General features: G+C 35.2%; 1 protein-coding gene and 1 long non-coding RNA gene across 2 annotated transcripts in view; one reads left to right on the top strand and one right to left on the bottom strand.

Moving 5' to 3' along the window:
• Positions 1 to 18,849, bottom strand: part of LOC141580570 (uncharacterized) — a 609,954-nt gene extending 591,105 nt beyond the window's left edge. The window contains exon 1 of the long non-coding RNA XR_012512812.1: positions 18,709 to 18,849. This is a non-coding gene — a long non-coding RNA (uncharacterized LOC141580570). The remainder of the gene's footprint in view (positions 1 to 18,708) is intronic.
• Positions 18,820 to 25,075, top strand: part of SRFBP1 (serum response factor binding protein 1) — a 58,463-nt gene continuing 52,207 nt past the window's right edge. Inside the window, exon 1 of the mRNA XM_003920661.4 lies at positions 18,820 to 19,012. Within this exon, the coding sequence (XP_003920710.1) occupies positions 18,977 to 19,012 (36 nt within the window). The 5' untranslated portion in view covers positions 18,820 to 18,976. The remainder of the gene's footprint in view (positions 19,013 to 25,075) is intronic.

Genomic DNA, 25,075 nt, shown 5'->3' with positions numbered 1-25,075 from the left:
GAAAATGTAAATCTTTTTGAATGAACTATTTGAAACTGGAATGTGAGTTTGGGTATGAGGTCAAGAATACTGCCATGCATAAGGATCCAACTTGTGCTATGTATAAATCAAATAGACTGTATCAAAATAAACCAAGATGCAGCTGGAAGCCATTAGCCTAAGTAAATTAACACTGGAATAGAAAACCAAATACCACATGCTCTCACTGGTAAGTGGGAGCTAAGCATTGAGTATACATATGTGGACATAAAGATGGGGATGATAGAAACTGGAATTACAAGGAACAGAGAAAGAAGGGAAGAGGGGCTGGAAAACTTCTTATTAGCTAATTGGGTACTATGCTCACCACCTGGGTACTGGAATCATCCACATTCCAAACTTCAGCCTCACAAAATATTCCCAGTAACAAATCTGCACATGTACACCTTAACTTAAAATAAAAATTGAATTGTTTTATTTTACTTTAGTTCTGGGATATATGTGTAGAACATGCAGGTTTGTTACCTAAGTATACGTGTGCCAAGGTGGTTTGCTGCATCTATTGACCTGTTCTTTAAGTTCCCTCCCCTCAGCCCCCAGTCCCCAACAGGCCCTGGTGTGTGTTGTTCTCCTCCCTGTGTCCATGTTTTCTCATTGTTCAACATCCACTTATGAGTGAGAACATGTGGTGTTTGCTTTTCTGTTCCTGTGTTAGTTTGCTGAGGGCGATGGCTTCCAGCTTCATCCATGTCCCTGCAAAGGACATGATCTCATTCCTTTTTAGGCTGTGTAGTATTCTATGGTGTACATGTACCACATTTTCTTTATCCGGTCTATCATTAATGGGCATTTGGGTTTTTTTTAAGTAAACTAAGTTTCTAATATCAGAAGGTCAAGCACATAATAAAAGCACAAACTTTTGACTATTAACTGTGAGTCCCAACATGAACCTTTAACCTTAGAGACCAAAACCAAGGCAGGGAAATTTGCTTAAACCTGAATAGCACACTGTCCATATACTATGACTCTGCTTTTTCTCCTAAGCCTTTCTATTGTTCTGCAGCTAGAATGTACTAATTTAGACTTTATGTAAATAATATTATTTCTACCTACTGAACTCCTGCTAGAATACCCTGCTAGCTTTTGTAGTTCTATACTCACATAGTTATGGAAGTCATACATTGTAGTTTGAGTTACAAATAAATTCTACAGTTTTCTCAGCAGAGACTTCTATAATAAGGGGGGGAAAATGCATAGGGATGTGACTGAAATAACTATATCACAGAAATAATTAAAAATGAGACCACCGAAATTACTAGCATTGATTCTATACAGGAAATAAATTATTCTGGAACACAAACAAATTTTCAGAAATATGTACAATGAATATTAGGGTAATAATGGATAACAGAAAAATCATAGTGCAATTATGTAAAATGTTATTTTGTCACTGAAAGAGTAATAGCTATATTATGAAAAGAATTGGATTTGCAAATAGTGAGTTGTAGGGAAGATTTCAAAAGTAGTAGGAAACTCTTCAAGAGAGAAGACAACATGCAAATGAAAATAGTTCAGACTCTCAGAGGAGAAGGTTTATAGCGAAAAACGTAGTCCACATATTAATTAAGATCATATTCTATTATGCATAAATTCTTTGTAGATTTTCTCCATTTAGTCCAAAGATGAACTTTTCCTCACTTTAGAAAAAAATTGTGCTGAATCAGAAAATAATAATTTCCAATTCAAATATTAGTCTTATTAAAGATAAAACAAATTATCTGATGTCTGTGATAGTAAAAATTAGCGAGTCTTCTGGGTATAAATTTTTGTATGCCTTTTTTAATATGTTTAAATTCAGAATCCACTGACTACATTAATTTGCCAGTTTAAACGTTCCAGTTTTTATACAAACAAAATATCATGTAATATAATATCATGATTGAAGTAAGGACTCTAGGAATGTTGCATTTTCTTTAACTTTAAAAGAGTGATTAGCTAAAAATAAAATTATATTCTATTTACAAAATTAAAGGCCACCACTTACCTGAGTCCTTCACTCATTTAATCAATAGGTGTTTTTAATGCTAACAGTTACATGTTTACTCAGATGTAAGCATAATTAAGAAATACAATGATGAAATTAGCGAAGGTACTAAAAGAGGCCATCTGGACATTTAGTCTCTCAGTCCATAACTATCTGTAATTATTTTATATTTTTAAAATGCATTTAGGAACAATCTGGAAAACTAATATAGCAATACCAGATGTACTTTGCAAGCTGATTATGAAGCAGATGGTTTTATGATCACATTTGTGTTTTAAAAGGTGTTATTCTATTATATAAGATTCACATTTACGACACATGCTTCTTGTTTAATATCGTGGATGATGTCATTCCATCAGAGCTTCTCACACATTTCCCTTCCTTGCATCTGTTCAAGGAAGGCTGACTGATTCTCTTAGCAGAAGGTATAAATTATCTCATTACAATGTTGGAAAAATGGTATATTACACAGTCCTAATTTTCTTATTAACATGGTAACATCAGTAAAACTTATACTATAGGCAACCACCACAGAAAAATCAACACAGATGCCTAAAGGCCAACTTGAGTTGTGTCCAGTTAGATTTGATATGACACTTCATTCCTTGGTGATGTCTTTCTGCTATGTACAATATAGTGTTATTTAACCCAACCTCAAAGGTACAACATACTCTGAAAGTAACTCTGTATTAAGAGACTATAACTGTGATTATTCTTGGCATACTCAACTAATAATAAAAATATTGGGCTCTAGTTAACCATGATAGAGAATAAATATGACTACAGTAACAGGCGTGCCCTTGTGAAGAAAGCAATTAAGCATTATGCCTTGTGCTCATGTAGTAATTTTTTATTTTGTCACCTGCTTAGGATATAGTTAAATTTAAGAAGAGCATTTCAGAAAAAAGCCTGCATTGGCTATAAACAGTCTGTTCTGACATCCTGTCACTGTTCCCTGCCTGACTTGTGTAAGTAACCTAATTTTGAATTTGAATGATCCTATTACCTGAACTGAATAGATTAGTGCTGCTCTGAGAAAATAACCTCATTCATTCAATTAGCATTAATTTACCACCTGCTAAATGGTCCTAAGCTAGCCTTGGGAATGCATATATATGTAGATCATTGCACATGCCCTCAAGGGGAGCATAGTTCAGTGGTAAAGTAGGCATGCAAGTAATCACAGACTTATGTATGTATATAGAAATATGTATTTCAGAGAGAATAACAAACATACTCTGAGAGTATTGTAATAATTTTACAATAATATTAAACATTTGTTCTGAGGTATTAAAGGGGAAATTCATGGACATCTGATATTTACTTTAAAATATACCTAAAGTAAGATGGATTGATGGTAGAGAGATGAATAGATAAATAGATAGATAGATAGATAGATAGATGTTGTAAATATAGTAAATGTTAATGATAGAATCCAGGTGGTGAGTTACATGTATTTACTCTCAACTTTTCTGTATGTTTGAATTTTTTTCATAATAAAATGCTAGAAAGGGAAAGTAGGATGGCTGATAGTGATTGGATGTTTGAGAGTGAAAAATATGGTAAATGGAAGCAAGAAAGAGTTTGCTGAATGTATTAGTGCTGACAAAGACATCCTCAAGACTGAAAAGAAACAGAGGTTTAATGGACTTACAGTTCCACATGGGGGAAGCCTCTCAATCATGGAGGGAGGCCTCACAATCATAGTGGATCGCAAGGAGGATCAAGTCACGTCTTACATGGATGGCAGCAGGCAAAGAGAGAGAGCTTGTGCAAAAAAACTTCCGTTTTTAAAACCATCAGATCTCATAAGACCCATTCACTATCATGAGAATAGCATGGGAAAGACCCCTATGATTCAAACATCCCCCACTGTGTTCCTCCCACAACACATGGGAATTATGGGAGCTACGAGATGAGATTTGGGTGGGAACACAGACCCAAACCATATCATCGAAGCTTTGACGAAGTCCCTTAGTTACTGTAGCACATTTGCCCTTGGCTCGTGGTACTCTAACTTCCTTCTTTTAGTTGGTCATGCACTCTATTTGCACAGTTTGTTCAAGCAAGATTAACATTTCAGTGTGTATTCTAGGACTTCTAAATTCTGCTTTGACCAGTGGCCTTCTTTTTTTCCTTTGTGTTGTGTGCAGGGTGTGTGTGTGTGTGTATGTGAGTGTGTGCGTGTGTGCATGTGTTCTTAAAACTTTCTGTAGCCTTTATTTATGTTCTGATGTTAGTGATTTTTGACCTTTGGCTGGGGAAGGGAAGAGACTCTCAGGTCTAGGTGTAAGTATTACATGGGATGTAAAAAGGAGGCAGATATTTTTATTCTTATATAAGTTTGATGCTTTATAATATTAACTTACCAAATTGCATTGAGTGCTTTTGAGTAGATAATTATCTAAGAAGGAAACTAACAAGTTTGTAGGCAAAACAGCAGAAACTTTTTAAAAAGATGGTTACCACTATCATTACATCAGAGAAAATTAGATTGACCCAACTGTTACAGAAAATCAAAATTAACAGTGGCTTAAACATGTAAGTTTTTTTGTTTATTTGGTTGGTTCGTTATTTTTTTCTTCAAGGAAAAGCCAAAACTTGGTATGATGGCTTGACAAAGCAACCAGGGTCCCAAGGTCCTTTGAAATTTTTACTTTCCCATTTTTATATGTGGCCTCATCTGTATGTTTGCAAATATTGCTGAAGTTCATGCCACTGTATCAACATTCCTGCCAGCAGGAAAGAGGAAGACTTGGAGGCCCATTCACTTCAACCTAAGTTGTACCTACGAATTCACTTATATTCCTCTAAAGGATTCAAAATGAGTAAGCATGACAACCTTTCTGTACAGAAGGCTAACCTGTAGTCTATATTCTAGTGAATATATTTTTAGTTGTCCCAGCTTTTTTAAAAAATCACATGTGAAGAACAGGGAATAGAAAAAACTATCAACCACAATTACAGAATTATCAATCTAGAAAAATATGTAACAAAGTAGAGAACCTGAGTGTACTACTATCAATATTTCAGAGGATTAAAAAAATGAAACCAACTAGAAGTAAAATAAAGAGGGAGACAACAGAGTTTAGTGGCCCAGGAGCTAATTCAATGTGTGCTGAACTCTCAAGGACATATTGATGTTTCACTGGACTAGACTTTGTCTCAAACAGAATGAGCAGAAATGAAAAGCAGGAAATACCCTGAATTTTCCTTGACTAATATTTATTTTTGATTTAAGTAGAATATAATGATGGTAAGTGGTAACCTGCCATTTCCTCACATTGGAAATTAGAGAAAGCATATCTTCAATTTGTCAAAAAAAATCAGAAGTAAATTTATAAAGCTTCTGAGGCAGGGAGTGTTGCTGTACCTTTTCTCTTGTGGAATTAAGATAGGCTATGCAGAGATCCATTCACCACCCTAGTTTTGCAGGTGATGATCCTGAAGTTCAAGAAGTTGAAGTGACTCTCCCAGAGCCACAGCACTAATAAGTTTTTCTATTGGCAGTAGACACAGAAGTATTCCATAGTCCATGGCTCTTAAATCCCTTAAAAATTTTCTTGGCAGCATCTAGCTATTCATCAAATTTTAGCTTCCTCAATCTTGGAAAGGTATCGGCACATCAATGTAGAATTATTTTCAGATCTTTGTAACATTAAGTCAAAAAACCGGTTTAACTCAGAGTTCCTTTATAATTATCTAAATTCTGCATTTTTATGAGGAATCATATAATGCATTTCTCAGTCTGCCTTTATGTTCATACTGACATAACTTTTTATTCATTTTATGACTATCAATAGTAGTCTTAAATATTAAGAAAATCTAACTTTGCCATTTTTTATTAATAATATTCTTAATTTAACCAAGTACTCAATCCCAACATGCACAAAATACACATAGTGGTCCATGTTAATAACAGGTATTGGGCTAGATGCTTGGAATAAGATGGTGAGCAAAACCAATCATGGTTCCAGCTAATTCTGGACTTCGAGTTTAGTTGGGAGACAGACATTTAACAAGCACAGTAGTGGTCATATAATTTTTAAAACTAAGGAAAATAACATGACCAAACAAAAGCACATAATAAAGACCTTCAACAAATATTTGTTGAATGAATTATTGGACACTGACCATATACAGGAAATGGTAGGCTGATTTGAAGTGAGATGGTAATGTTAAGATGTACCATATTGTTAAGGACTTTGAATGGCAGAATAGGACTTTAGACATTGAACAATAAAATGTATGGATAAAGAGAACCATTAAAGGTTATAAAATGATGGAACAATGTGATCCTTTTATGTTTTAAGAAGAAAGTTTTGATATTAGTGAGAGAATGGCATTGTAACGTGTAAAACAAGAAAACGGGGAGAACAGTTTGCTGGCAATTTTAATGGTTTGGGTAAGAGATAATGAGAGACTAAACAAAAGTGGTGAGATACAGGATGAGAAATTAATTTAAAAGATATTTCATGGATACTTATGACAGAAATTGGTGACAAATAATCCTTATCCCTAATTCAGGGATAAGATAAATGAGAGATTAAAATTAACCAAATATTTCTTGTTTAGCTGACTAAGATTGAATCAGTAAATAAGACAGAACGAAAAAACAAGTTTTGTAAATAGAGCTGAGGAAGAAAACCAGTCGCTCCTGATATTGGAGAACTGATCTAAAACTCACAGGAAGGCTTCAGTGTTGTTACAAGTTGGTTTGATGCTCACAACTAGGCCATATTTTTCTTCTCTTGAACTTAAACAGCCTGACAGACTATCAACATCAAATGAGGTAACTCTGAGACCATGTCTAAGTGAGACCAAAAAATGGTCATTGTTCAACCACAAAATATTCAAATATTCCCTTCCCCAGCTAAAATGTGACTCTTTTTATAAACCAATTTCAGCTTTCTCTTCACTGTAGTCAGCCCTTCCCTATATATAAAATTTAATGAGATATTCATAGATTTTCCTCCTGCTTTCTGAAAGCATCCAATTTAGATCTAACCCCTGCCTAATCCGATCTCCAAAATTACTCAAGCAAACCCCTAATTCTATAAATGCTTTCAAACACCTTCTTACTGAGACCCAATGTTTCTTACAGTGTGCATTCTCCCTCACTGAAACTAGTAATAAATCTAACTTGTTTAACTATAGGTATGCTCCTGGTGATCTTTGGCTCAAGGTCATTGCATGGCAATAGGCAGTGTTTCTTGGGGTATAAGATACCACTGGAAATACAGTTGTTGTGTTGTGTTATTCATTTTCTTCTGGTTAATTAAGTTCTTAGAGATACATTTTTTTGAGGAAAATCATTCTAGAGAAACCTAAAAAGGGACCAAAAAATTCAGAATTGCTTAAGAAACTACTATCAGTGTCTTTTAATAAATTCCATGTATCCAAAAAGAAAACAACCATGTAGATAAAATAATGTAAATATCTTTGTGTATTAACATGCTATAATACCATTCAAGGCAAAAAATAAATAGGAGGAGAAGAGGTAATTTTTACAGAAAATTGGAACAGTGAAGTCTGCCTTTTATTAAAAAGCTTTTCTAAGCTTTATCATAAATATCACCTTTGCAATTTTTGCAATTACACTATGACATTATATGGTAACTGGTCATATGTGACAGTCTACTGCATAAATAGAATGACTTGGATTAATCTGATATGCTATGTAGCATATATACAGTTAAAACCTAGCATGAAAAGTTAAATAGGAAATACTACCCAATGTTTCTTAAAAGTAAAATACTCCACTGTGATGAGATTATTTGGCTTAATATCATAACTCTTAGATATCTTTTAAGCTTTTTAGAAAGACGTATCTTTTGTAGAAAAATTTTGATTTAGGTTAAATATAGGTTTTAAAACTATTAATGTTATCCTTTTTATATTTTTTATAAGAATGTACAAGAAAATTACTTTCTAAAACATGAGCTTCTATTTAAATGTTGAAATATTTATATGCTGTGAGTTTAAGAAAACTTTAATTACCTGTAAGTTTTGGAGAACCATCTGCTCTCCATAATTGAAAAAAAAAAAAAAAAAACCTATGGAAACATCATTTTAAGGCTCCCTAAAGAAAGTATCAATTGGCAAGTATACTTAAATTATTAATCATACACAAAAAGTACAGACACTTCTACATATTGGTGTGTCAGAGCACTCTCTAACAACATTATTGTCTTTTCTTTTAAGCCCAAACTTCTGCAGATTTTATCCTCTCCCACAGCCCAGCCCAAGGTACTTCATTGCACTACACAGTTGGTTGTTATGGACATAAACATAGATCAGTATTAACATTTGAGTTGGAGAATTTTTTTTGCTGAATTAATAGTGTCCATGTGGCTATGTCAGGTATGAATAAGGCTGGTGTAAAGCAACCACTGCCTAATGAGGCTTATAGCTTAGATAATGATACACGTTGGGAGGCAAGAGAGGAAGCAGTCACTGGCTCAGCCAACACAGTCAAGTCTGTCAATCAGTGGCAAAGGACTGGGATGATCAACTCATACTGAAGCGCTCTGAAATCCAGCTTAGTGCCCAAGAGGCCACTGGTGACACTGACAAGTAGATTTGCAGTAGAGTGGTAAGGAGTAGTTACCAAAGTTCAGTGAGCATATTGAGGAATCTTTGTAAAACAATGAAGCAGAGATATCATGCTGGAATATGAATTGGGCAAAGTAACAGAGCTTCTTTCTCTTACTCTTCTTACTAGAAAAATAGCATTTAATTTCTTCAAGAAGAGGCTAGGCAACCTACTAATTTCACCTCTCCAGGCTATATATCTTGCCTCTCTTGTGGTCTTGATGGAGAAGTTACCCAATAAATTTGTTACAAACTCTTTATTCCTTGATGGACAAATTAAAACTGTTTTCTCTGAACAGACTTCTAAATTGTAAACCTTAAGTCAAACTATTTATAGTTGAATTTCCAAATAAACAGGTTTTTTTGGAATAATAGACAAGGATTGAAATTGCAATTTAATTCACATGATCCAGAGTAGCTCTTAGATGTGTCTGAAAAACAAAAACAAAAAAGGCTGGAATTTTATTGAGAGAAAAGAGGAAAGTTTTGTACATTGTTTTAAAAGAAAGTTCGTTGGCACCGGCAGTGTTGAGCTGAATAAGTTGTAGGAGGTGCTGAATTTTGAGTAGTAAGGGGCAGCATTTCCCAGTTAAGACATTATCTTAAAGTGAGGTCTTTTTCTGCTGACTTGCAAAAATAGTTCCTGGAACAGGGACCTGGGTGTCTTTTCCCATGGCTTCCCAACTTGATTTTAGTTGGGTATGACATGAATGTCTACATTTTAAATAATCAACTTTCACAATATCATTCACTTTACTCTCTTTAAAACTTGTCTTTTTTTTCCTTTAGAGATTACTCAATATTCACAAATCCATACATTTCCAGATATTCTGAAACCTGCTTCTATTAGTCTAGTAAGATTCATGTATTTTGTTTTTTGCCTTAAAACACCTTACTTCAGTTTTTCAAATGTTTAAAAATTATCATTTTTAAGAGGTTGTGTGTAGACAATATATTTAAGAAATTAAAAAGGGTTTAATTTCTAGGCCTAACAATTTTTTAGAGACTTTAGGGGTTTGTGACAAAATCATCTGGAAGCTTTATTCTGTTTGTGAAATAGTGTCGTTTCTACTATCTTACTTTTATCTACTAATTTCCTCCACTGGAAATTTTTCTTCCTATTATACAGCTTCCTATTATATAGCTTCTTTCCTTCAAAAATGAAACTCAAATTCCACCTCTTGTAGGAAACATTCTGGTCAAACTTTGTTCACTTCCCTATTATACTCCAATAGTCCCTCACAGTCTTATTACAGTCATTAATGTAGTCTATCTTGGTATTAGAATTATTTAAGTTACTATTCTGTAAGTCCATGGAGGACATGGACAATGTCTTCACCATTTTGTATCTCTTACTAAACCTAGTACAATGCTTTGCAAAATAGATACTCAAAAACATTTATTAAAATGAATCAAAGCCAATCACTTTGTTGAAAAGATTCTAGACTGGGTTTCAGTAATGTTTTCTGAACTTAACTTTAAATTATTACAGGCTTTGCTGCAATAATCTTGAGCCTATCTTGGGCTAACTGGCAAATAATTAAAAGAAGTAAACTGTAATTATTGATATTAATTAATAAACAGATGAATGGGAATTAATGACATGCTGGCTACTATTAATGTAATTTGTACATTCATATCATAGAGCTGTTATATGAATTTATGTCAAAAGACTTGGACTGCCTCCTTATTACCTCTATGACCTTAGGAATATTTGTTATTCATAAGACATGAATCCCTCACATGTACCATGCCTATCTCACAAAGTTACTGTTAAGATCAAATGAAATAAAAATAACAGTAGTTAAATTATTGAGAGGTAAATGTTCATTAAGAACTCTATATTGTGTTTTAATTTAAACATCACAACAAACCTGGGATAGATTATCACTCCTATTTTCACTGAAAAAGAAGCCTTGACACAGAGAGCTTACATAATTTCCCCAGGAGCACATAGCTATTAAAGGGTAGAATTAAAATTTAATATCAAATAGTCTGATTCCAGACCCAAAGCTCTTACCCAATATGTTGAATTGCTAATTAAGTGTTGGCTCTATCACTTTGAATTTTATAAAATTTGACTTCATGATATTAATTAGCTATTAAAAATTTTTAAGATATAAAATTTCTAGAATAAAACTTTTTTCGATTTCCTAGAGACATAAAGTAACAAATCTAATCAAAATACTCCATAAAAATTAAAATGCAATTTATGTCAGAAATATGCTAGATTCATTTAGTAAAGCAATTAGCTTAGTGACTTGCCAATTACCTGCCTCTTACACAGTAGCTAGTTATACTCTTTAGTTTGTTACACATGTTTTAAAAACAGAATCTTAAATGAATCCATTAGTGTTTCACTTAGACACTTTACTATTGTTTAGTGACTTACTGAAAATCAAAATTTGAAACCTTAAGGTGTTAATTCTAAGCATTAAACAAATGTAAGACCTGGTATATCCATCTATTTTCTTTCTAATTCAGAAAATGCTATCACATATCATATTTAGATTGCTTTCCTCAACATCTGCAATTTCGATTACAATCTGCAATTTGGAGAACAACACTGCCACCCAGGGGATAGATAATTGAAAATCCAAAGTCAAAATAAAATTTTAGAGCAGTAGTTCTGGGTGGTGGATGAAACACTCACTTGTGTTGCAATCTATTGTGAGTTGAATTACTAACAATAGTTCAAATACTAAAGGTTGTAAACAACATGCTATAAAAAAGATAGGATTCCAAATAATAACTTATCTTTTTTTCTATTCATTTAAGTAACAGAGAAAAATACAGAGTTACAACTACTTTCTTAGTAATGACCCATACTTTCTAACAGCTGCAATACAATTAGAACACATAAGGGGAAAATGCCTTAAAAAAAAAAAAAAAATCAAAGCAATCAAGTCCTCTAGTAAAATAGAAAAAAATAACTACCTGGATTTGCTATTCACCATGAAAAACTCCAAATATGATTTTAAATTGTGAAATATTAAAGTTCTTTTCATTTGTCAGAAAAAAGTAAGGGATATTCACTATCACTGTTATTACTTACACTGTTCTTACATTTGTTTGGAAATTCTAGTTAATGTAATTATCCAAACAAAATAATTGCTATAAATACTGAGTTATTTATCATTCTAATAATATGATTTCAAACTTAAAAATCCTTCTCACCGCCAAAAAATACTTGACAAAGTGGTTGAATAACATACACAAAAAAATCCATGATTTATAGTTTGTCTCTATATTGGTAATCATCAGATAAAATATATGGAAATGAGAGAACATATTCTTTTCACAATTGCAACAACAATCATAAGACTATGTTTTAAATTTTATTTTGTTTAAGAGTTAATAACAGATGGTGTAAAATTTATAAGGTACAAAATGTACCTTATACATGGTAGAAAGACTTCACCTGTATTTACCCAGCTCCTGACTTCCCCTGTATAGAACAAAGATACAAGACAAACAAGTAATTGTGGTTTGTGTATGTGTGTGGGGGGGGGTACACATATCTTTCCTCCTAACACACACAAACAATAGTATACTATTGTGTAGTGACACTGATTTATTCATTACACAATGTATCATGAAAAGTCTTTCATTCCAATAAATAAAGAGCTGATTATTAATCAGCTACATGTTGATGGACAAGTTCCCTCCAATCTTCTATTATTACAAACACTTATATACTGAATAGCTTTGTACATACATCAGTAATTTGTACCAGTGTAATGTTACCGTATTTTTCTAGAGGTAGAATTGCTAGTCCAACGGTAAATGTATTTATTTAACAGCTTTATTGAGCTTTAATTGACCATATATATATATATATGCAGTATACATTTTGATAAGTTTTGACATATATGTCCACTGCGTACCATCACCAAAATCAAGGTAATGAACATATCAATTATTCTCCAAAGCTTCCAAGTGACCATTTGTAATTTTTCTGGCATCCTTCTCTCTCTCTTCTCTCACTTCCCAAGGCAACCATTACTTTATTTTTGTAAATATACATTAGTTTGCATTTCCTATAATTTTACATAAATGAAATAATACAGTATATATTCTTTTTGTCTGGATTCTGCCACCCAGCAGAATTATTTTAAAATTCATTCATGTTGTAGCATATGTCATTGCTTTCTATTACTGAATAATGTTTGTGTGTGTGTGTGTGTGTGTGTGTGTGTGTGTGTATCAGAGTTTACTGATTTGCCTGCTGAATAAAATTATGTATTGTTTTTATCATTTGACTATTAGAAGTAAAACTTCTCTGAATATTTTAGCACAAGTCTCTGTATGGACACGTGCTTCCATTTCTCTATTAATCTAGAAGGAGAAGGCCTATATCATATACTAGACTCTTCTTAAGAAACTGTCTCTAAATTGTTTGTACCGTGTTACAGTCCCAGAAGTGATGTCTGAGAGTTCCCATTACGCCACATCCTACTTGGTATGGTCAGACTTTTTATTTTAGCCATTCTAATAGGTATGTAATAAAATCACAAATATTGTGGTTTTAACTTGCATTTCCCTAATACCTAATCCACACTGTTCTCCATAGTGGATGTACTAATTTTCATTTCCACCAACAGTGTACAGGGGTTTCTTTTTCTTCACATTCTCACCAGCATTTGTTATTTCCTGTCTTCTGGATAAAAGTCATTGTAACTGGAATGAGAAGACATCTCATTGTGGTTTTCATTTGCATTTCTCTGATGATCAAGATATTGAGCATCTACTTTTACCTGTCTGCCTCTGCCATTTTTATGTTTTTTTGTTTTGTTTTTTTGTTTTTTTGTTTTGTTTTGTTTTTTGAGAAATGCCCATTCAGATCTTTTGCTCATTTTTAAATCAGATTATTGGATTTTTTTCAGCTACATTGTCTGAGCTCCTTATATAGTCTGGTTAATAATCCTTTGTCAGATGGATAGTTTGCAAATATTTTCTCCCATTCTGTGAGTTTTCACTGTGTTGTTTCTTTTGATGTGTGGAACCATTTTACATTGTTGTGATCCCATTTGTTCATTTCTGCTTTGGTTGACTGTGCCTGTGGAATATTACTCAACAAACCTTTGCCAAGACCAGTGTCCCGAAGAGATGCCCCCAAAGTTTTCTTTTAATAGTTTCATAATTTCAGGTCTTTAGATTTAATTATTTAATCCATTTTTATTTGATTTTTATATACAGTCAGAGATGAGGGTCTGGTTTCATTTTTCTGCATATCAATATCCTGTTTCCCAGAAGCATTTATTAAAGAAAATGTTCTTTTCTCCATGCATGTGCTTGGCACCTTTTTCCAAATTGAGTTCACTGAAATGTGTGGATGTAATTCTGGGTTCTCTGTTCTGTTTCATTGGTCTGTGTGTCTATTTCTGTGTTAGTACCATGCTATTTTGGTTACTATAGCTCTGTAGAATAATCTGAAGCCAGGTAATGTGATTCCTCCAGTTTTAGTCATTTTGCTTAGACTAGCTACGGCTATTCTGGGTCTTTAGTGGTTCCATATATATTTTAGGATTGTTTTTCTTATTTCTGTGAAAAATGTCATTGATACTTTGGTGGAAATTGTACTGAATCTGTACGTTGCTTTGGGTAGTACAAACATTTAAAAAACATTGATACTTCCAATTCATAAACATGGAATATCTTCCCATTTTTGTGTGTGTCCTCTTCAGTTTCTTGTGTCAATGTTTTGTAGTTTTCATTGTAGGTATCTTTCACTTCTTTGGTTAAATTTATCACTAGGTATTTAATTTTATTTATAGCTATAAGTGGAATTACTTTCTTGATTTCTTTTTCAGATGGTTCACTGAACACAGAAATGCTACTGATTTTCGTATGCTGATTTTGTTTCCTGTAACTTTACTCAATTTATCTGTTCTAATATCTTTCTGGTGGAGATGTTGTTTTTCCAAATGTAAGATCATTTAACCTGAAAAACTAGGACAATTTTACTTTCTTTCCAATTTGGATGCTCTTTCTTTCTTTCTCATGATTGCTCTAGCTAAAACTTTCATGACTATGTTGAGTACCAGTGGTGGAAGTGGGCATCCTTGTCTTGTTCCAGATCTCAGCAGAAAGGCTTTCAAGTTTTCACCATTCGTTATGATATTAGCTGTGTTTCTATCATATATGGCTTCTATTATGTTGAGATATGTTCTTTCTATACTCTGAGAGTTTTTATTGTGAAGGAATGTTGAATTTTATCAAATGTTTTCTCAGCATCAGTTATCATTTTTTGTCACTCATTCTGTTGATACAATGTATCACATAGATTGATATGCATATGTTAAACCATCCTTGCATCACTGGGATAAATCTTGCTTTGTCACAATGAATGATCTTTTTAATAAGCTGTTGAATTCTGTTTGCTAGTATTTTGTTGAGGACTTTTGCATCAATGCTCATCGGATATATTGGTCTGTAGTTTTCTTTTATAGATGTGTCTAGGGCTTTGGTATTAGGATAATACTGGCTTCAAAGAATGACTTTGGAAGTATTCTTTTTTCTATTTTGTCAGAATAGTTTAAGGCTATTCTTAGTTCTTCTTTAAGTGCACAGTAAAATTCAGCAGTGAAGCCACTGTCTCAGACTTTGCTGGAAAACATTTTATTAAGGCTTCTATTTTACCACTGGTTATTGGTTTATTCAGGTTTTTTATTTTTCATGGTTCAATCTTGGTACATTGTATGTGTCTAGGAATTTATCCTTCCAAGTTTTCCAATTAATTAGTATGTAGTTCCTCACAGTACAAAGTTTTTGTCCTATGATTTCTTCTTGAAGTTTTATTGCTTTTACATTTATATATAAACTCAACCACTTTGAGTTGTTTTACTAGGTGGTGTTACATGCGGGTGAAAGTGGTGTATGTGTGTGTGTGTATGTGTGTGTGTGTGTGTGTGTGTGTTTCATATAGATATCCAATTTTTCAGGCACAATTTGTTGAGATTACCTTTTCCATACAGAACTGCCTTTGAAACTTTCTCAAAAATCATTTGTCCATATATGTGTGAGTATGCTTTTTTTATTCTGATTGCTAAGCATCCATGTTTAGTTGTAATCAAGAAATGTATGACTAAAATTTAAGAAAAGTGCAAAATGAGAATAATAGTAATCCAGCATGTTAGATAAGAAAGAGATTACTTTGATGTAATCATGAAAGAATTCTCAAGAAAAGTGAGTGCTATGTATTATTTCCCCCACCCTCCAAATTCACATGTTGAAGACCCAACCCCCAATATGATGCTATTTCAGAGATAAAACCTTTAGGGATGTAATTAACTTTAAGGTCATAATGGTAGGACTCTAATCCAATAGGATTCGTGCCACTATAAGAAGAGGAAAACACCAGAGAGCCCTCTCTCTCTCTGCATGTGCACAGCAGAAAGGTCACATGAGGTTGTAGCCACAAAACAGTGGCTATCTGCAAGCAAAGAAGAGAGCTCTTACTAGAAACTAATCCCTAATCCTGATGGTACCTTGATCTTGGACTTCTAGCATCGTAAATAAATTTCTGTTGTGCAAGCTACCCAGATTATGGTATTTTTAATGGTACTCCCAGCAGACTAGTGGGATCTGAGAAGCTGCTGAGGAACTTGACATTGAAAAACTCGAATCTCTATTGAATGTGTTTATGGACTCTTAGTTCCACTAATTGGAGCACTGCACTAAAAAGATAAAAGTTTCAAACGAGTTGCTTTCAATTATAATGGCTTTGTCATTGCATATATCTGACAGTATTTAATTGACCCATGTCAGCCCTCCAAGAATAAAACAGGGAGACAGTTTGCTTTCTAGAGAAACTTTCAGCCTAATTAATACAAATACATTATTATTACTGGAGAAAATGGGCATAGCTTAATGAAAGCCAATTAGTAGAACTACCTTTATTATCAAACAAAATATTTTTTGAAATTGTGGAAACAAGAAGTAGGAAGATTGACTTTGGACTTAGAAGTGATATATCTGGAACAAATGATTTCACATTAATATTGTGAAAATGGGACAATACTAGTCTCCTTAAAAACAAGAGTACCTACAGCTGTTGAAAGCTTTTAATGTAAAAGAATAACCAATACATAAAGAATTTCACATTAGACTATCATAATTACTATAAGTATGAGCCTCTGGTGAGCAAAATTAAACTTATCTTTTGGGCTGTGGAAATAATTCTTAAAAGAGATGGATGGAATTTGACCTGGTCTTGAGGAGTAGCACTGAAGAAAGCAGATGGCAGAGGAAGTATCATAGCTAAAGGAGACAGCACGGGCTAAGGAGGAAAACAAGCAAGCAAGTGCTGATCCTGAGGAGACTGGTGGTTTAGAAAGAGCTCACTTCACAAGAGCTCTTTCACCGGTCGAGCGACCCCTCGCCTTTAGGAGAGAAAAACCAAGGCCAGTACAATGCGGGCGCAGTGTACTAAGCGAACACACACACACACACACACACACACAACACATAATCTTGAAAACCCTTGAAATTTTAAGGAGCAAAAGAGGTGGTCAAGAGAAACGACTGCAAAGCTTTTCAGAACTACAGGCAAATTTTGTATTAATGATACATTATGAAGCATTATGAAATCATAACTCCTTTCTCCCAAATTAGAAGACACATTTTTTACAAAGTTCTATATTTATCTTGATTATTTAACATTTTTTCTTATGTGTTTATATGCAAAATGTATACTTGTAAGTGAAGCCCAGTGGGATAATGGAACACGTGCCAAGGGCTTGTTGTCTCAGGTCATGTGTGGTCCTGTCCAGACAGCCTCCTGTGGTAGAGTCTCTGGTTTCCTGCTCTCCTGTCCCCACTCAGCAACTGCTGCCAGCTTGCTCCTGTGCATGCACTCCTACCTGAGTCTTGGGGCAGGGCTCTCCCTCTTAACCTAGTGTCTCTGTACTTTAGAGAACATCACATTAAATAGTCAATAAAAAACACCATGAAGAGTCAAGAGGAACTATGGAAGAAATTTTGAACGAAGGGGCCTGGATTTTCATTTTGCAATGTGCCCCACATATTATGTAACTGGACCTGAAATTCTGTAGCAGTGGCCAGTCCCAGGCAAGTAACTCTGGGCAAGGCACTTGGTGCCTCTGAAGTCAGTTTCCACATCTGTAAAATAACAGTTCAGAGCAGAGTAGGGTGGCTCACGCCTGTAGTCCCTGTTATTTGAAGCTTGAGATTAGAGGATGGCTTGAGCCCAAGAGTTCTAGGCGGCAGTGAGAGCTATGACTGTGCCACTGCACACCAACCTGGGTGACAGGGAGAGACGGGGTCTCTAACAAAATAATAATAAATGAATAATAATTCCTACCTTGTTGGATTTCTGTGGAGATTTGGAGCTAATTTATGTAAAGCTCTTGGGACAACACTTGACACATTTTAATGGTGAATACTAGAACGTGCTGACAATTACGTATTACCTTATTCAAACACAATCCCTTACGTCTCCTATGCCTGCCGGCTAATATTTCTAAACAGCCATTCACATAGGCAGTAGCAAATGTGCATTCGGTTTTGTTTCAAATGTTGATTCCCTAAATTTAAACCTTTTTCTAGTGTGCAGGAAAAAAATGTCCACGCCTCAGCTAATGTGAGGTTGGAACAAAAAGCTGTCAGGATCTACAAAGACATGCTTCTTAGAAAAGCAGAAATCTTCACAAACACTATATTTTTAAAATGGAAGCAAAAATTCGTTCATTCAAGTGCTTGATCACTTCACAAGAGCTCTTTCACCGTCGTGGAGCGACCCCTCGCCGTTAGGAGAGAAAAACCAAGGCCAGTACAATGCGGGCGCAGTGTACTAAGCGAACACACACACACACACACACACACACACACAACACATAATCTTGAAAACCCTAAGCGAACGCACACATACACACACACACACACACACACACACACACACACAATCTTGAAAACCTTGACGTTGCCCAGCGGGCGCTGTGTACTAAGCGAACACACACACAACACACACACACACAGCGGGCGCTGTGTTCTAAGCGAAAACAGACACACACACACAGTGGGCGCAGTGTACTAAGTGAACACGCAAACACACACAAACACACACACACCTTGAAAACCTTGGCGTTGCCCAGCTACCAGCCCGTCCGGTTTCTATAGGAACGCGCAATTCCGTCGCGTCGCCCTCTGCGCCGGAAGTTCCTCTAATTCAGTTCCTGTTTTCCTCTCCGGGCGTCTTTTTCCCGGGCGGCAGCTAGAGCCGATGGCGGATAAGTTTTGGACCTGAGAGGCCCCCGTTGTGGGGCGTGGCAACGCAGCCGAGATCCTACAGGCCCAGTTCACGTGCAGGCGGCGGCGGATCATAGTCCTCCATCTACCATGGCTCTGCCGGGAACTCTGAACCTCAATAACGAGGTAAGCGCCGAGGTTGAGGAACCTGTGGGGCTGACTTTGAGGGTACTCAAAATCCGCTCTTCTGAGACGCGTGGTCGGAGGCGCTGTTAGAGGGTGCGTCTGGGGGAACTTTCGTGATGGGCCCAGGTGGGTTTCCCTCAACTTGGAGTTTGGCAACCGGTCATTTCCCTTCTCGGTCTCTAGGTGACTAAAGTGAGGGACATGTGTCAGGCCCCACGAATTTATGTCTGTGAGACTTTGGGAAGATCCTTTAGCGTGTGTGTTCAATATTGTTCGTAATGCGGAACTCAGGGGAGTTTGTTCCAGGGTTGTTGTGAGATTAACTGAGATACGTAAAGTGTTTGCAAGTGCCTGATCCTTAATAAGCTTTCAGTACACATTACCGGCTCCTTATTGCCTGTCAAAAATGAAAGGGAGAAATGAAGACCTGTAGCTTCTAGGAAATTGCTGATCTTGAATGAGACTGTATGCTCAGTACTTCGTTTCCTCCTCCAGTTACTGTCCTCTTCCTTTACTTCCATTTGCAACAGAACTTCAATAAAGAGCTGTTTATATTTGCTGTCTCCAATTCTTTTTTTCTGCTTCTTTCTTCAGTCCGTTCTCATCAGATATTTGTTCTCACCACCGTCACTTCCATAACATGCTAATGGCAACAAAATACTATTTCTACCACTTACCGCCTTCCGGTTTCTGCTTCTATCTAACGAAGTAATATCAACCGAAGTCTTAAAGTAAGCTGGAAACGTAAGGATCGAGTAAGGACCTCATAGTTACATACAGCAAGGAAGTTCTTTGTCCCATGTATGAGCAAGTCACTGTTTAGATTACACACAGTAGTGTAAGGGATGTTTCATATTTTCTAGTAAACTATAGTCAAGAGAGCTAAGCAATACCCACCTGTTATGGAACAATATGTGAAGAATATCCCCAAGAACTAGTAATGCAGAAAGGTTTTCAAAGGCGGCAAAATGAAGTGGGTGATACTTGTCCTTGGTCTTTAAGTATCTTAGACAGGAATTGCAGTCAGTGATTAGGTAAAGGGGAAGAAGTTATTCCAGGCAGAGGGACAACTATAAGCAGGAAAGGGGTAGTACCAGAAAAACCTGTGAGTAATATAGAGATAGGTAACTCTTGACTGATGGGAACTTGATGTGAACTCCAGTGGAGTACTGGATATGCTGATGAGGGAAGCTGAAAGTAGTTACTGTTTACTCATAAATGTGCATCAAGTTTTATGCTTTGTGCCAGAAAGCATTTGGTGGGCTATTTTACATGAGGTTACCTGTGATGTGTGAAAGATCAGAGTAATGTCCTTGAGATTTCAATGCTAGGGAGCATCATATCAAATTTTGTAATGACTTTGATGATGGAAATGACAGGGAATAGGTCACTTAAGACTCTTTTTCCACTTAGCTAACTTCAGTTCTTTTCAAAACAGTTAAAATTTGACCTTTGGGAAACCTTCATTAACTCACCTCAATTTGGATTAGGTGTCTTTTCTTTGTTCATCCAAATTGCTTTCTCCTTTGGAAACACTTATGTACCTATTTCTGTCTTCTGTGTTTTTGTGTCTATCACGTATAACATATGATTAAATGGATTTATGAAATCATTAACTACACACATCCACCACTGAAGTCTAGTGTGTTCTACTGTGAAGGTGATAAAAAGGACAGAAAAAAGTGGAGATGATGGAGGATATTATAATTTAAAATTAGTGGAAAAACCACGAAAGGAAAGACAGTTATAGATTTATCTGCATAAAAATTGAGTAACATACCAAAGAAAGAAAAAAGACAACCAACTAGAAAAAAAAAATACAGCAAATATGACAAAGGGCCAGTGCCCTTAATATAAAATACCTCATAGAAATTAAGAGAAACCATCTCAGAAAATAGGCAGAAGAAATGAATTAACAACTTCTTCAAGGAGAAAATGGATCTAAAAATAATTTGAATTCGCTTTCAGATCATTTCACTTCTTTTCCATCATCACTAGAATCCTAGTGCAGCTACTGTAGTAGCCTCCCAACTACTTACATTGACTCTTCTCAGACTTTAATCTTAATCTCTATACTGCAGCTAGAGTGCTGTCTATAAAACCTTAATCTGTCACTCTCTTGCTTAAAATCAATTTAAGGCCAGGCACAGTGCCTCACACCTGTAATCCCAGCACTTTCAGGAGGCTTAGACAGGTGGATCACCTGAGAGTTCAATACCAGCCTGACCGTGGAGAAACTCCATCTCCACTAAAAATACAAAATTAGCTGGACGTGGTGGCGCATGCCTGTAATCCCAGTACTTGGGAGGCTGAGGCAGGAGAATTGAACTAGGGAGGCGGGGGCTGCAGTGAGCTGAGATCATGCCATTGCACTCTGGCCTGTGCAAACAAGAGTTAAACTCTGTCTCAAAAAAAAGAATCCATTTAAGAACTTCCTGTTACTTTTGGTAAAAAACCAGTCCAAACAAGGGGAGATCTTTCCACTTTCTGTTACCACTTTCTTCCCTCAGTCTCTGTATTTCATCTACATTGTCTTTCCTCTACTACCTGGCATAACCGGCTGCAGATCTTTGCACATGCTCCTTTTTCTCTCATTAGTTCATTTAATACTTAATCCTGCTTCATTTGTTATTCTTCATTTGTAATAGTGTTTTGTATATGTGAGTGTGTGTGTCTGCGAGAAGTTTCTTTCCCCTTCACCTGACTGTAAACTTTTGTTCACCATCATATTTCCAATACCTATGTGTTGAAAGAATAATGTGAGACACCGTTTTCATGATCCTTAATATCTTAGATTAACTCTTCTTTTTTTTTTTCTCCCCACCCCAGATTAACTCTTCTTAACTAGAATTTAAGGATGCATTTCAAAGGGCCTATAACTGCCTGAAATTATTTGTAAATTTGTGTTTGTATGTTTTCTGTCTTGGGAAAAGAGTCCCTTTGTTTCATTAGGTTTGCAAAGGTTTATAAATCTTTAGCACTTTCTTTGGGCTATTTGTACTAATGGCTATGATTTTATTTTATAGGAATTCTTGTTTCATAATTTTTAATCACAACTTTTTCTTTACAAAAGGTATATGGCAGTCTCATTTTACAGCATATTTAATTTCCCAGAATGTCTTCTGAGAAAATAAATGCCTGCCTGCAGAGGCACCCATTAAGTTGTGCTGACTTTCAATATTTCCTACCCTTAATAATTATATTCTTATAAAAAAAATTTTTCCAAAGATAGAAGCTGACCAATTTGTTAAGTATTTCCTGACTTCAGGTTCTTAGAGTACATTTACTCTTGTGAACTAAAGTAAAAATTTATCTTTACTTTTCTAAAAAATAAACCATCACTTTTTACTTTATGTTGATGATTATTTGTTGCATATTTTTGCTACTTCTAAGAGAGAATTTTTAATTCCTTTTTATAGCAGCTTCCCTAGCCTCCAACACAGTACCATGTCTACAGGTAATAAAAAGTATGTATATATGTACACACACGCATATATATTGGGCAGATGAAAGCATGGATAGCATAATTGTCAATTAATGTTCAAATGAGAGGGAAAATCTTCTGACTTTTTTTTCCTCCCTTTCCATTATAACTAGAGAAGGAGAAATGCACAATTGAAAACAATAGTGCCATAGGATTTAGTGAGTAAATACTTTGCAAAACTAGAGCTAGATTTTTCTCAAGTCATCTGTTTTCTTTAGGCAGCAGTGGTATGTAAAAATCAGAATTAGGAGGTGAAGCAGTCTGATGAAGTACTTTAATTACATAGAAAGGCCAAAGGCCTATGTATAAAATCGGCATTATTTTATTCTTTGATAGCAAATTACCGATAAGCTCACTAGAAAAATTGCTTTCATTTCTTGTGAAACAGTAAATGTAGAAACTAAAGTGCAAGAGAACAAAATGAGTTTCCTCCACATACTGTAAAACATAAGAATGCCAAGAACCATATTTGTTTGCACTTACAAAGTTACAAAACTCCTATGTCATGTTTAGGTACATAGTACTTTTTAATAATTTTTTTCCTGAAATATTAAATTACGGCTTGTTTGTAAGAAGAGAACCAGTTTGTGTTTTGTTATTAAACTGTTCGGGGAAGTTTTGCTAGGTGGCAGCATATGCTCAATAATGGTAAAATTGTAGCTAATCACTAAGCACTCTAGATTTTTTAAAAATTGTTGCGCATCAGAAATAAAAAATCTAATCAACATTAAGTTACCCATGTGGCAAAATTAGGGTCCTCTTTATAAAACAGTAATTTTGGCCTGGTACGGTGGGTCACTCTGTAATCCTAGCGCTTTGGGAGGCCAAGACAGGCAGATCACTTGAGCTCACGAGTTTGAGACTAGCCTGGGCAACATGGTAAAATCCCATCTCTACAAAAAATACAGAAAAATTAGCCAAATGTGGTGGTACATGCCTATAGTCCTAGCTAGTCGGGAGGCTGAGGTGGGAAGATGGCTTGAGCCCAGAAGCTGGAGGTTGTGATGAGCCAAGATGACTTAACTGTGCTCCAGCCTGGGCAATAGAGCCAGACTTTGTCTCAAAAAGAGACAAAAAAGAAACCCAATGATTTTGTTAACTATAAAATACTTCAGCCATATGGAAAATAATGTTACATGTTCTCGTAATCTACTTTGTATTGTTTAGGAAATGTCAGTATTTTGCTATATCTTAATATTTAATTCTACCCATCTTCTTTTCTACCTTAGAGATAATTATTATTCTTGATGTGTGTTTTTCTCTTCTACATTTTTTACAATTTTAGTAACATACATATCTATACCCAGTGTATAGTATTGCGTTGTAGACTTTTAAACTGCATATTGCTTTACAAATTATGGGGTGTTATGTTCCAAGACTCCCAGTGTATGCTTAAAACTTCAGATAATACCAAACTATCTTCAGTATTTTTTTTTTCTGTACAGTAATGGACAGGTAACAGATAGAGCAGGAATACACTGGGCAAAAGTACGGTTTGCAACCTATATGGGATGGAGTAGTACAGTGAGAGATTTCATCATGCTACTCAGAGTGGTGCACAATTTAAAATTTATGAGTCATTTAGATTTGGAATTTTTCACTTAATATTTTTGGACCATGTATCCGACTGCAGATAACTGAAACTGCTGACAACAAAATTGTTGGTAAATGGGGACTACTGTATTTTATTTACCAGTTTTACTTTTCAAGATTTATTCTGTGTAATATCTACAGATCTTCTGCATTGATTTAAAGTACTACATTACTATATGCTTTATTATTATTTACATATTTATACATTATTTTCTTTCTCATGCTACATTTAGTTAAAATGCTGCAGTGAATAATCTTGTGTGTAGCCTTTTCCTATTGTTGAGAATGTGTCTTCTGAATAGATTCCTAGAAGTAGGACTTTTTTAAAGTATAGCCAAGATATACTTAGATTTTTCTTAACACTGCAAGTTCCTCTAGAACAATACTAGCTCTTAGATTAACATTTTTCTAATAACTATAGATTTTTGTTACTAACTGAAAAACATGGTAAAGTTGATGAATTATCACAAACTGACTAGTTGGCCAGCTAACACATAGCTAGGCAAAAGTGAATTCAAGTAGCATTTAATTTTGTCTATGAACCAAAGTCTGCTCTCTGCTTTGTAAATCAGAAACTTGCTTAATTTTCACCCCAGAAATAGAGCTCATTCTCTAAAAAATAAATTCATATTAAATATAAGTGTATAAGAGATTGTGTGAATGATAAAGCTATTTTATTAAAAAACATATCTAATATACATAATAATACTCATTTAAAACACAGTCTTTTCATGTCTACTGACCATCAGCTGCTTGGTATGTAGAAATACAGAAAGGGCCGGGTGCCGTGGCTCAAGCCTGTAATCCCAGCACTTTGGGAGGCCAAGGCGGGTGGATCACGAGGTCAAGAGATCAAGACCATCCTGGTCAACATGGTGAAACTCTGTCTCTACTAAAAATACTAAAAATTAGCTGGACATGGTGGCACGTGCCTGTAATCCCAGCTACTCAGGAGGCTGAGGCAGGAGAATTGCTTGAATCCAGGA

This window comes from Saimiri boliviensis, chromosome 1 (genome assembly GCF_048565385.1).
Source record: "Saimiri boliviensis isolate mSaiBol1 chromosome 1, mSaiBol1.pri, whole genome shotgun sequence".
Taxonomy (NCBI): domain Eukaryota; kingdom Metazoa; phylum Chordata; class Mammalia; order Primates; family Cebidae; genus Saimiri; species Saimiri boliviensis.
Note: the sequence above shows the minus strand (reverse complement) of the source record. Positions and strands in the feature narration are given on the sequence as shown.